A 12337-nucleotide genomic window follows, 5' to 3' on the forward strand; every position below is an offset into this window, starting at 1 on the left:
TGTACTCAAATGTCAGTTAAAGAAATGAAGGTTTTCCCACATTGCTTATGCAGATAGGACTTATGAACCTATGTTCACATTTTGAACTTAAGTCAGACAAGGAGGCTTTTCCCAACTGCTTACATACATCTCTCCAGTGTTGATTCTTTCATGTATTTTAGTGTAACTAGAAGTACTAAAGCATTCCCATACTGTTTAAATTTCTGTGGTTTATCTCTATCAGTAGTCCTTTTGTGTATCTAATGGGAAGTGTGACACCCTAAGGCATCATCAGGGTTTACTATCATAGAGTCTCTCAAGATTGAGAACCAGGGCAGTCTTCTGAAGGTAAATGAGAGACCTGGAGGATTTTGCACATTTCTTATGTTCATACAGGTTCTCTGCATTACTCTGGACACTCATCTCACTTGTGTCCTGTAAGGTTTCTCAGAAGTAGTCACTAATGGGTTCATAGGTGGCATACTGGACAATTATTGACATGCTCCCCTTACTCAGGCTTCCCTGTCTTGGTTGAACTTGGCCCAGCCTTGGGTATAATTGCATTCAGCTGAACCAGTCCAGATGTTCCACACCAGGCACCTGCTTCTTAGCATGTGTCTTGTCATTTTCTGCTGTCTTTTGAAATAACTACTTATTTGAAGCTTTTGGTTTAAGAGGAATTGTTCCAGTGGTAAAGTCTCTGTCTCAGGAAATAATGTGCTACCGTAAATGAACTGGGTAATAATTTTGTTAAATGGAATGAATTATGTTTTCCTCCTGCTGCTAGCCATTCTTGTATTGTTTGAGTCAAACATCCAGGACCAAATTGAATTATTCATCCCTTCTTTTATTTATTTGTTAACATATGTCAACTATACATATTTACTGGATTTCCACTTAAATTTTATCATGTGTTTACTGGTATACACTACTGTACACCAGTATGGTATGCTTTTACCATACAATCCCATAATGTTCTTTCATCCTGCCAATTACACTTTCTTCTCTCTCTCCTCTCCCTGCCTTTTAGATCAATAGGCTTCATTGTGCTGACTGCATGGATGTGTATAATGCACCCCTCATCCTCTCATCCTCTCATGGTATTGCCTTTTCTATCCCTTTCCCAGTGGATTCCACCTCAAAAAATCCCCCTGCACATTCATGTAAAAGTTCTAGATTATGCATATTATATAAAACATGGTATTTATCTGAGACTTGTTCATTTTGCTTAACATGAAGCTCTCTAACTCCATCCATTTTCCTGGAAATTACATAATTCCGCTTTTCTTTACACTACAGATATACAGTACATTTTCTATATTGGTATATTGGCTGTATGGCATGGAGGCTGAATCCATAGCTTGTCTATTGTCCATAGTACTGTTATAAACCAGGTATTATAATGTCTTCCTGTGTATGCCCAGGAAAGGTAGAGCAGGAGCAAGCACATAGCATTTCTATCATTACTGGGACTTTTTTGGTGTACTAGAGTTTGAATGCAGGATTCCTAGTTTGCTACAAAGACCTTCTACCACATTAGCCACTTCATAGGCCCTTCTCTCTTGTCAGGCTGGCACTGTTACCACATGGTCCACTCTTCCACCATTTAGAAATTATATTATACAAGCTCAAGCATTGAGTTTTAAGCAAAGAAACAGGATGATTATGTGTTCCATGTCTGGCATGGAAACAGTGCTAATTCAATCACATGCATAACAAACTTGTGCAACTAAGTGACTGTGCCCATGCAAGGAATTGACTCTTATTTTCTTTCTATGTTACTTGTTTCATGCCTTTCAAGGACACTCAACTGAAGTAGGCTTTCACACACAGGTAACATTTATAGGTTTTGCTCCAGAGTGAGTTTGTATGTCTTCGAAGGTCACTGGAAGAATAGAAGGGTTTCTACATTGTTTACATTCATAAGGATTCACTCCAGTGTGAATTTGTTCATGTGCTTTGAAGTACCAGGATGAAGTAAAGGCATTTCCAAATTGCTTACATGCAAAAGTCTTCTCTTCAATGTGAATTCATGATGTGTTTGAGGCCACCGAAAGAACTAAATGTTTTCCACATTATTTATATATACATGGTTTCTCACCACTGCTTTTTCATGTTTCCTGAGGCCATTGAATCAATAGAAGGCTTTCTCACATTGTTTATATGCATAAGGTTTTGCTCCAATATGAATTCCTTCATGTAATTTCAAGTACCTGGAAGCACTAAAAGCTTTTCCACATTGCTAATTATACATAGGTTTCTTACCACAATATCTGTGTTCATGTATCTTAAAGGCACTACATGAATAGAAGGCTTTCCCACATTGCTGACATGTAAAGGACTTCTCTCCATTGTGCATTTCTTTCATGTGTTTTGAGGTAACTGGTAGTACTAAAAGCTTCTTTACACTATTCACATACATGATTTTTCACCACTGTGAGTTTTTACATGTTTTTGGAGGATACTGGACCAATAAAAGGATTTTCCACATTGTTTACATGCATAAGGTTTTGCTCCTGTGTGAATTCCTTCATGTGTTTTGAGGTAACTGGAAGAACTAAAGGCTTTTCCACATTGCTTACATGCAAAGGGCTCCTCTCCAGTGTGCCTTCTTTCATGTGTTTTGAGGTAACTGGAAGAACTAAAAGCTTTTCCACACTGCTCACATACATAGAGTTTTTCACTACTGTGAGTTTTTACATGTATTAGGAGATCACTGGACCAATAGAAGGCTTTTTCACATTGTTTACATGCATAATGTTTTGCTCCCGTGTGAATTCTTTCATGTCTTTTGAGGGAACTGGAAAAAGTAAAGGCTTTTTCACATTGCTTACATGCAAAGAGCTTCTCTCCAGTGTGACTTCTTTCATGTGCTTTGAGGTAACAGGAAGAACTAAAAGCTTTTCCACATTGCTTACATGCAAAGGGCTTCTCTCCAGTGTGAGTTCTTTCATGTATTTTCAGGTAACTGGAAGAACTAAAAGCTTTTCCACACTGCTCACACACATAGGGTTTTTCACCACTGTGAGTTTTTACATGTCTCTCAAGTTTACTGGGTGAACAGAAGGCTTTTCCACATTGTTTACATGTATAATGTTTTGATCCAGTGTGACTTCTTTCATGTGTTTTGAGGTAACTGGAAGAACGAAAGGCTTTTCCACATTGCTTACATGCAAAGGGCTTCTCTCCAGTGTGAGTTCTTTCATGTGTTTTGACATAACTGGAAGAACTAAAGGCTTTTCCACATTGTTGGCATACATAGGGTTTCTCTGTACTGGAAGTTCTTTCATGTTTTTCAACACACAAATGTGAGATGGGTTTCTCACATGGCTTACAAACATAGGGTTGTTCTCTATCATGAGCCAGCTCATATATGCAAAGGCCACTTAAATGAAAGCAGGCTTTTCCAGACCACTTACATAGAAAGGGTGTCTCTCCAGGGTGACTTCTTTCATGCCATTTAAGAAATCTGGAGTCAGGAAAGGTTTCCCCATAATCCTTCCATTTAAGTGGCTTTTTTCCATATTCCTGATAATCATGTGGCTCAGGTCCATTCTCAGTTCTGAAGGGCAGAGTCAGTGATGGATGACTGATGAAGACTTCTGTACACACACAGTTGTCATTTGTTCCCACTTCAGTAGGAATATTATTGCTTATAATGAGATCTGGAGTATAGCTGAAGACGTCTCCAAACTGATTATCTTCTTTGTGTTTACAGAATCTCCCTACAATTTGACTTCTAGAAATAATGAGAAACACATTACTAAGCTGTATTTTTAAATATGGACCACGAGAAGTAACAGTTTTATGGCCTGAAAGAATTTCTGACAATGAGGATGGTTCCAAGAAACATATTATCAAACCAGTGGTATTGTTACAGGTATCTATAGATTCCATCCCAGTATTTTGCAAACACTGACAATCTACTTTACATTTAAGTGCATTTGAGTATTGTTCATGGAAAAACTGTGAACAAAATCATTTAGATTTTGAAGTATGTGCATAATCCTACAAAGTTATACTGAAGATTATAGGCACCAATCCATATATACATATATTATATCCTAGTTTCTTTCATTCTCTCCACCAACATTCTTCCTCCCCCATTCCCTGTCTTAAAATATGTGAATAGGTTTTACTGTTCCATATAAATGCATGTACAGAAAGAACATAAAACACAGTGGGGAGAGTGGCTATGCTTCTATTCCTAGCTACTAGGGAGAACGAGAGTCAGAAGATTCAGGTTCAATGTCAACCATGGGAAATATTTCCTAAGACCCCATGCCCAACAAACCTAGAGCAAAAGAGACTAGAGGGATGCTGCAAGTGTTAGAATGTTTGCCTTGCAGTTACAAGGGCACAGTGCAAACCACAACTCCTTCTCCCCCACCAATAAAGGTAAAGCAACCATACCCTGCTTTGCCCTCTTCATTTACCCTCTCCTCTCTCACTACTGACCTCCCCTTCACATGATCTGTTTCACATTCCTTTCCTTCAGTGTTTAAGTTGCTTTCTGTTGTAAGTAAAAATTACCTTAGACTTCTTCTGGAATTTTTGTAAACCTCTTCAATGGTCTGATGTTCCCCTGTTTTTGCTTTGTTTTTTTTTAATGAAATAGAGACAGAAAAGAAAACATTTTGAAAAATATTACTATAGAAAATCTACAAGATTCTAAGTAGGTTTACGGTATAATATGCCAACCTGCTATGTTCACTCGATTTACGGTTTCCACATTCCAAATTATTCCAAAGCATTAAAGAGCAACAAACACTGGTTCTCCCATTGACTAAGGGAATGAAGTCATCCTTACCAACAGAGGCCAGGTTCCTGAAGGTTTCTACCATCACATCCCTGTACATCTTCTGTTGTGAAGGATCCAGCAAAGCCCACTCTTCCTGGGTGAACTTGACACACACATCATCAAAGGTCACAGATGCCTAAAATGTAACAAGTGTATTTCAAGGAGGAAGGTCAGACTGATAGAACTGAAGATCTAGACTTCAAGTGTTCACACAACGCTATGTTCTCAAAGTGTTCATTCTATGTCTTGGGCATTAAATACGTGCTCTTCATGCAAACCCACACTCATTCACACAGCACTTTTAATGTTAGCCTGAAAATAAATGTGAAAACAACAGCAGAACAAACTGAATGACTCCAATTCCTTGCTAAAGAGTGGGTCTATAATATCTGTCATAATGATGAACTGCAATTCACCTGGCACAAGACAATTAACATGACTAGGGGTGGTAAGTATGCCCTGAGTTCAAACTATACTCCCACAAGGGAAAAAAAAAAGAAAAACAAAAATCACTTGTCCTAAGACTATGTATTCTTAGAAATGTCTGAACACAAAGTTCAGTTGTGCCTGGAACTTTGGTGGCATGCACCTCATCAGCTAGACTTAAAGAGGAGCTGCGTGTTCCCAAACCGTTTCCATGATCAACATGCAATTTTTTTTCTGGTACTGGAGTTTGAACTCAGGCCCTATGCCTTAAGCCATTCCTCCAGTCATTTTTTTGAAAAGGGTTTTCCATGGGTCCCCTGAACTATTTGAGAAGCTGGCTTTTAATCATGATCCTCCTAATCCCTGCCTCCTTTTTTCTGGTGGTACTGGGGTTTGATTCAGGACTTTTTCCTTGTAAAGTAGCCTCTTTACCACTTGAGTCATACCCCCAATCCATTTAGCTCTGCTAATATTGGAGATGGGGGGGTCTCAAACCATTTGGCCTAGCTGTTTGGAAGCAGAAGCTCCCAATATCAAAGTCTTATGTAGCCAGAATTAAAGGAATGGGCCATTGTTTCCAAGCAGCCTCTTTTAAACAATGTAACTCTCCCTTTCTTCAATCAAACTGAGACTCTCTTATGTTGTTCAATTTAAATTATTCACTTCAAACTGTCTTCCAGAATTCACTCATGTTGTGGTTGGAGGATAATGTTTTGATTCTCTTTTCCCTAACCTGTCACAATATGTGTTAATCGAAAACACACATGGAACATTCTATACTGACTGTCACCTTTGTAAATAGCAAGTGTCTCAACACAACACTTATATACCCACACTTAATGAGGCTGTGTGGAAATTAAAGCTAATCTCACTGCAGGGGGAAGATCATTATTTAAGGAGTAACAATTGATGAAACTACAGGTGACACTACTCAGAACAATTTCTTTCTTATGACTGAAATCTTCAAGAAAGCAACAAAGGTAATTGAAGTGGGAGTAAGAAGGCTTGCTGAGGATGGGGCACTTAAGCTGAGTACCAAAATAATGTATTAGTTTACATTAGCAGGGGATAGGATACAGAAAACATGGCAGAATAAGGAGTATGCTGAATTTGTTCCCCGTGAGAAAACATTTCACTGCTAGCCCCTCTCCCATGTGGGTATTTCAAGACTAGGAGTCTACTGAAGGGCTGTCATTTTCAGAAAAACAACTGGATGGTAAATTGTACTTAATTTTAGTCAGTTTCAACTCAGCACAGTACCAATGACAGAATGCTGCACTTCCTTTGCAAAAACCAATTGCATGAGTTTGAGAAAGCACTTGGATGCAGAGGGTAGATTTCAGGGTGAACCAAAAAAGACTCTATTTGGCAAATACTGTGCAGCTCTTCTTCAATGTGACTCTTGTTGGGAGCCATTGTTGTTGCACTCCCTCCACTGTTACCTGGTCCCTGTCCTCCATTTGATGTGATTTTGAAGGAACTGAAGATAACAGTCAAGACTTTTATATTCATTTTTCTTTTCTCCCTTCTGCTATCCAGACAATGAATACTAGTTCATGTAACCTTAAGCAAAGGAATGCAGAAAATGAGAAAGTCACTATAAACACCCAGGGAAAAGATCCCTAATTTTCATTTCCTGCTGTTTCACTGCACAAAAATATTCCACAACAATGAACATAAAAAGCAAGCCAGTAGCTGAGTGTTGGTGGCTACTACCTGTAATCCTAGTAAAGCAGCTAATCCTATGGGAAAAAGAAGTAGACAGTTTGACAGGAAGGTGCCAGGAACAAGGTGTATCTTTCTCAAACTATGCCACCAATAGGCACTACCTTCCACAGTTCAACCACTTCCCCACAGACTATTTTAAAGTTGAAGGCTGAGCATTTTCAGATAAAGTATTAGATGATAAACTGTACTTAATTTTACTCAATTTCAACTCTTAGCACAGATGGCGTTCTATACCAATGAAAAAAATCCTTCACTTCCTTTGCAAAAACCAACTGCAAAGTATGCCTGTAAGTAGAAGCTAACTTCCACACTTCAACCACCTCTCAGTAGACTATTTTAAAGTTGAATTCATCAATGCATTTTGGCCAGCCAAAATTTCTAACTTTTATTGTGTTTGTGTGTGGTGCTGAGATTGGATCCAGGGTGTTTTGGTTGCTAAGCAAATGCTCTACCATTAAGCCACACATTCCTACCCTGTCAACTGATTTTTTGTTGTTGTTGTTCTTGTTTTTCTTTTTAAATATGCTCTGTTCATTGACAATTTGGTACACCAACAGAAAATATACAAAAGAATATGTGAATGCAGCCCATAAAAACTTCACTCCAGCCACCCAACTCAGCATATGGGAAGCAAAAGAAGGATTATGAGTTCACTATCATCCTGGCCTACTTAGGGAGATTCTATATCAAAAGAGGAAAAAAAAAAAAAAAACCAGGAGTCTTTGCTTCATGTCCTAGGTGGGGACAGAAAATATTTCTCTTTCTTTTGCTAGCTAAAACCTTTATTGATACATCATACTGTCATATTAAAATAAATAAAAATAACAACAAAAGGAGCCATGCACAGCAGCTCATGCCTAAAAGTATTTGGTCTATTTGGATCATACACCTAAATGGAAAACTTAACTTCATAGTCTCAAAAGATATGGGAAATTATTTTACCTTGGCTACATAAAGGAATTCTGGTATGACAAAAATTCAAGATCCGTCAGACTTAGATACTGCAGGTTGCTCGCTGGGGTGAACCATGCCTGCTTTCGTACCTCACAGGAATGGAGATCACAAGGAAATATGTCAAGAGATCCTATCTCAAAATCAACCAACACAGGACTGATGGAATAGCTCAAGGGGAAAGAGTGGCTGTCTAGCAAACAGGAGGCCCTGAGTTCAAAACTCTGTGCTCCATCACTATGTTACATATCCCCAGACAGCCACAATGCAGAAGGCACAGCATAATCTGTCAGCCTGGTAGGCCTAGGAAGTGTATGTACTCTAAAGACAGAAGTACCAGCATGTGAGAGTGGGACCAGGAGTTTAAGGTTCAGTGGAAACAGGCTTTGATGAAAAGTCAGGGCAAGTAAAGTGACACTTGGATGGAGTTCACGTTCTTGCCATTCAAGCAACCTAAGAGATGGTACAGTAAAGGATGCCATCAACTTCTGGACTCAGTTATATTTTCTACACGTTGTTTTCTATCCAAAAAAAAAAATTCATAGCTTACATGCAGCTTCCTGCATGTAACACTCAGGTGTCTGTTACCTGAGTGAACAAGGCACATTAGGCTTGCCAAAGGACTGAACATGCCTTTGGTTAGAAATTTGTACATCTTTCCTTGCAAGAGGAAAGAAAAAGCTTTTGAAAAATCATTATTTCAAAGTCCAACTTTGTACATTATGGAAGTAAAATGTTCAAGAGACTACAAGATTACCCGAGTTTTCAGCCATGTGCAAACAGTGCTTCTTTGTGCAGGATATTCAATAGTGCAGTGTCAGCCTACTGGAGGAAAAGCCAGGCTCATGGAAGGTTGCTTGTCTGGGAGAAAGCAAAACTACTAATGTTTAAAACTTTCTGAATTTATGTTTCCTCACAGAAAGCCTTATAGTTTAGTGACTCTCCAAGATAATGCAAATATATTTGATTTTGTTACTTTTTCAATAACATTTTGATTCTGGAAAAAAAAAAAGAAAACAAACTTGAATACAAAGACTTGGGGGAAATGCAGCCATAATATTAAAAGGAGTCAAAACTTCAATTTTTCCAGGCACACTGGTGGCACATGTGTGTAATCCTCGTGACTCAGGAGTCACACATCAGGGGGTGGGGCAGTTTAAAGCCAGACCTTTAAACAAATAGTTCATGAGACCTTATCTCAAAAATCCATGGGAACAGGGGAGAGAAATGACCCAAGCATTGTATGCATATAAGAATAATTTAAAAAAAAATCCCATCACAGGAAAGAATGGGGATGGTGTCTCAAGAAGCGAGAACACCTGCCTAGCAAGCATGAGGACCTGAGTTCAAAACAACAAAAAAAATCCAAACAAACCAAAACTAGATAACCAGAAAAAAAAAAAAACACTTTAATTGGACAGGAAGGCAGACATCAGAAGGATCAGGGTTGGAAGCCAATCCAGAGAAACAGTTTGCCCAATGATATATCAAAACTCCCCACAAACCCGCTTGATGTAATGGCTTAAGCATTAGAGGGCCTGCCTAGGAAGCATCAGGCCTTGACTTTAAGCCCCTGTCACACAGGGAAAAAAACAAAACCAAGTTGCTTCTCAGGGAAGTGAGTGCATCTCCTGTAACTAAACAGACAGACATCAGATGTTTGTAATTATATTCTTGTAGACTACTCAGAAAGAAAAACTATACAAGACTCAGGAAGGATAATTCAGTGTGCACATAAATCAAAGTTATACCTCTTATTTGGGAATGTCAAGATAAAAGAAGGAGAGGGATGGCACAAATCCTTAGAAAGAACTCGCTATCACCAAGATTTTCGGGCTAAACAGACATAAAATTCTACAATTTTAGTCTGGAGTCAGTGACTCATGCCTGTATTCCTAGCTACTCAGGAAGCAGAGATCAGGAGGATTTTGGCTGGAATCCAACCTGGACAGAAACCCTATCTGGAAAAAACCATCATAAGAAAAGGGCTGGCAAGGTAGATAGGTAGTAAGAGCTCCTGCTTAGAAAGCTTGTGGCCCTGAGTTCAAACCCTAGTACCACCAAAAAAAAAAAAATTTCTGTATTTTCCAAATTATACCTTTAAACATCCAAATAATCTACATGTCCAAGTTATAACAAATTTCTAAAAACACTGAAGAGCTTTGTCCTAAGTAAGCTATAGACTGTCTAATATTATAGAAGAGATCCTAGGTTCAGCAAGAAACAACACAAAATATGGTTCAAAAGCATGTGAAAATGAATACATATTTAAAAGGAACAAACACGTCAAAGGTTAAAAGTGACAACACTGTATAAGAAGACAAATAAACATGGTTACCTTAGCTGATTGTAAAAAACCAATTAATCCAACTCTTTTTAAGTCTCTCACTAGTACCAGAACTGGGATCTCTGACCCACCCTTGGCCTGAACAGGCACACCATTTATCCTCTACCATCACCTTAAGGACAGACTGACTTCACGGGGAAAGCAGTTTTGACAGACAAAATCACCACTGGCTGAAAAATCCACAAGAGACACACAATAAACTGACAGTGACCTCTAGTCTTTACATCCTTTCTTGCCCTGGTTTTAACCTCTCTGTGACATATTCTGTCACCCAGTTGTGTGAATCTCCTGCCCTGTTGTTTTGTCACTCAGTTCTAAAGGCTGTACAAAGGCGAGTCCCAAAGTTCATGAGGATGTAAATAAAGTTGTCACTTTTATGTAGGACTTCCTCACAAATTATTGCAGTGGTTCCAAAGGGATCTTGTAAGGCAGTGTCCTCTTTAGCTTTGACTTGCTTTTAATGATCCTCCCTGAGGAAACTCCAGTGACCCCCTAAATGCTTTCTTCTGTCACACAAAAAGCTGCCACACTCCATTTAAATACTGTCCCTTCTCCCCATTCATTTCTTGCTTCTTAAACCAGGTCCAGAATCAGTAAGAATGGTAACCATGACATCACAGTGGTTTGCACTTCAGGTTCCCTTCTCGGGATCCTGAAGATTCAGGAAAATTGGCGCCATGGAGAGACATGGGGATCCCACCCACAGCGGCCACGCACAGGAGCCGAGCACAAGGCAGGAGCAGCAAAGACTGCTGTCACTGTGGTGTTTGTGCCATGTGGGGTCAAGCTGTCCACAGGGCACCAGGTGTCCAAGGAAGCCACTCACATCACAAAGGGGACAGACGCTGGATCTGCTCAGGCCCAACCCCATCCTTGGGCCCAGAGTAGTGAAGGCTGCTGCTTCCAGCGGTTCCCCGGCCACTGCTCTGTGACCCCAGCTGAAATCTTACCATTTCCCGGTTTCCGGTATCATCCCTAGGCTCCTGCAGTGAGAGGACACAGAAACATCCAAGCCTGGGACACCTGGAGCTTCTCAAAACAAAACCGGACTTTCAAATATGGTAGGTACTAAGTGGAGTGTCCTGCTCTGGGAAGTGAAGAGCTCCACATATTCAGGGTCTCCATTGCACAGCTCCTACCTAAGATCAGCGTTCCTCATTGGTTAGTGATAAAGGCCCCTCCCTACTCAAGCCTGAGTGACAGAAGACCCATCAGCTACCTGACTCTGCCAAATGCAAGTGAAAGATTCCAATCGCCATTCCCCAGTCCAAGCTTCCTCCACTTGGGCCAAACTGACCCAGCCTTGGGTCTAATTGCATTGACCTGAACCATTCTGGACAATCCATACCAAGCACCTGCTTCTTACCACGTCTCACTGATGTATTATGTAGTCATTTGAAATCAGTACTTTTATTATTTCGTGGGGCTCTAGGTATAGAATAAGTACTGAAGTGCCTGCCTGAAAAAAATTGTGCTATCATAAATTAATCGGGCATTAATTTAGCAATGGAGGAATGAATTACATGTCTTTCTTTCTACTGATTACACTGTCTTTCCCACTTAAGTTAGGATGCATTTTTCTTTGGAGGTGTGGGGGTATTGACGTTTGAACTCAGGGATTCACAATTGCTAGGCAAGCTCTCTACTTCATGAGTAATGCCTCCAAGCTTCAACTTGGCTTCTTTATGTTTTGGCCATTTTTCAATTCTATTTTGATGCATTCTTACTCTGTATACTACTACTTTTATATAGGATATAGTAGAGATATATTTGTTCTCCTTTATTTGCCTTTTAGCTCCAGTAATTTTTTAAAAAATTGTTTACAGGTATTTGAAAGGAATCTACCACTAGAGCCATAATTCCAGCCCATATTTGCCTAGAAATTTTGAAGATGGGGTCTCATGAACCATTAGCCCATTTGGCATAAAACTGAGATGTTCCCAGTATCACCTCCAAACTAGCTAGAATTATAAGTGAGAGCCATTGCTGCCTGGCTACATTAGCAAGATTAGGATCTTGGGTGTAATCTTAGATGTTGGCTAAGTGAAGACTCTGCAACATGTCATCTACTCAGGATTTCTCAAAATAATTAGCATGCTAATTTA

The 12337-nt window shown here is 39.5% G+C and overlaps 2 protein-coding genes across 25 annotated transcripts in view; one reads left to right on the forward strand and one right to left on the reverse strand.

Annotated features, from left to right (window-relative positions):
- The window catches only part of LOC109678387 (uncharacterized), a 128238-nt gene that overhangs the window by 104642 nt on the left and 11259 nt on the right, over nt 1-12337 (reverse strand). For 16 of the 24 annotated variants that reach the window (XR_012441274.1, XM_074053778.1, XM_074053779.1 and 13 more), the window contains exon 2: nt 4790-4916. The exons of 1 other annotated variant lie outside the window; for it this stretch is intronic. Coding sequence is in view for 3 of the 23 variants with exons in the window: in XM_074053758.1 (XP_073909859.1) it covers nt 2392-3718; nt 4513-4573; nt 4790-4916; nt 6649-6666 (1533 nt within the window). In the remaining 20 variants the exon portion in view is untranslated. Of the gene's footprint in view, nt 1-805; nt 3719-4512; nt 4574-4789; nt 4917-6648; nt 7079-12337 lie in introns of those variants that run through there. 7 more of the 24 variants (XM_074053759.1, XM_074053760.1, XM_074053758.1 and 4 more) reach the window with 6 other exon arrangements.
- Nucleotides 8515-8769, forward strand: LOC141416488 (small ribosomal subunit protein eS27-like). The gene has a single exon (XM_074053463.1). It carries the CDS (start codon nt 8515-8517, stop codon nt 8767-8769), a length of 255 nt encoding a protein of 84 aa, XP_073909564.1.

Source organism: Castor canadensis, chromosome 14, assembly GCF_047511655.1.
Source record: "Castor canadensis chromosome 14, mCasCan1.hap1v2, whole genome shotgun sequence".
In the NCBI taxonomy this organism is placed as follows: domain Eukaryota; kingdom Metazoa; phylum Chordata; class Mammalia; order Rodentia; family Castoridae; genus Castor; species Castor canadensis.

Coding starts and splice junctions, on each gene's coding strand:
- LOC141416488 (XM_074053463.1), top strand. CDS start 8,515: ATGCCTTTGGTTAGAAATTTGTACATCTTTCCTTGCAAGAGGAAAGAA.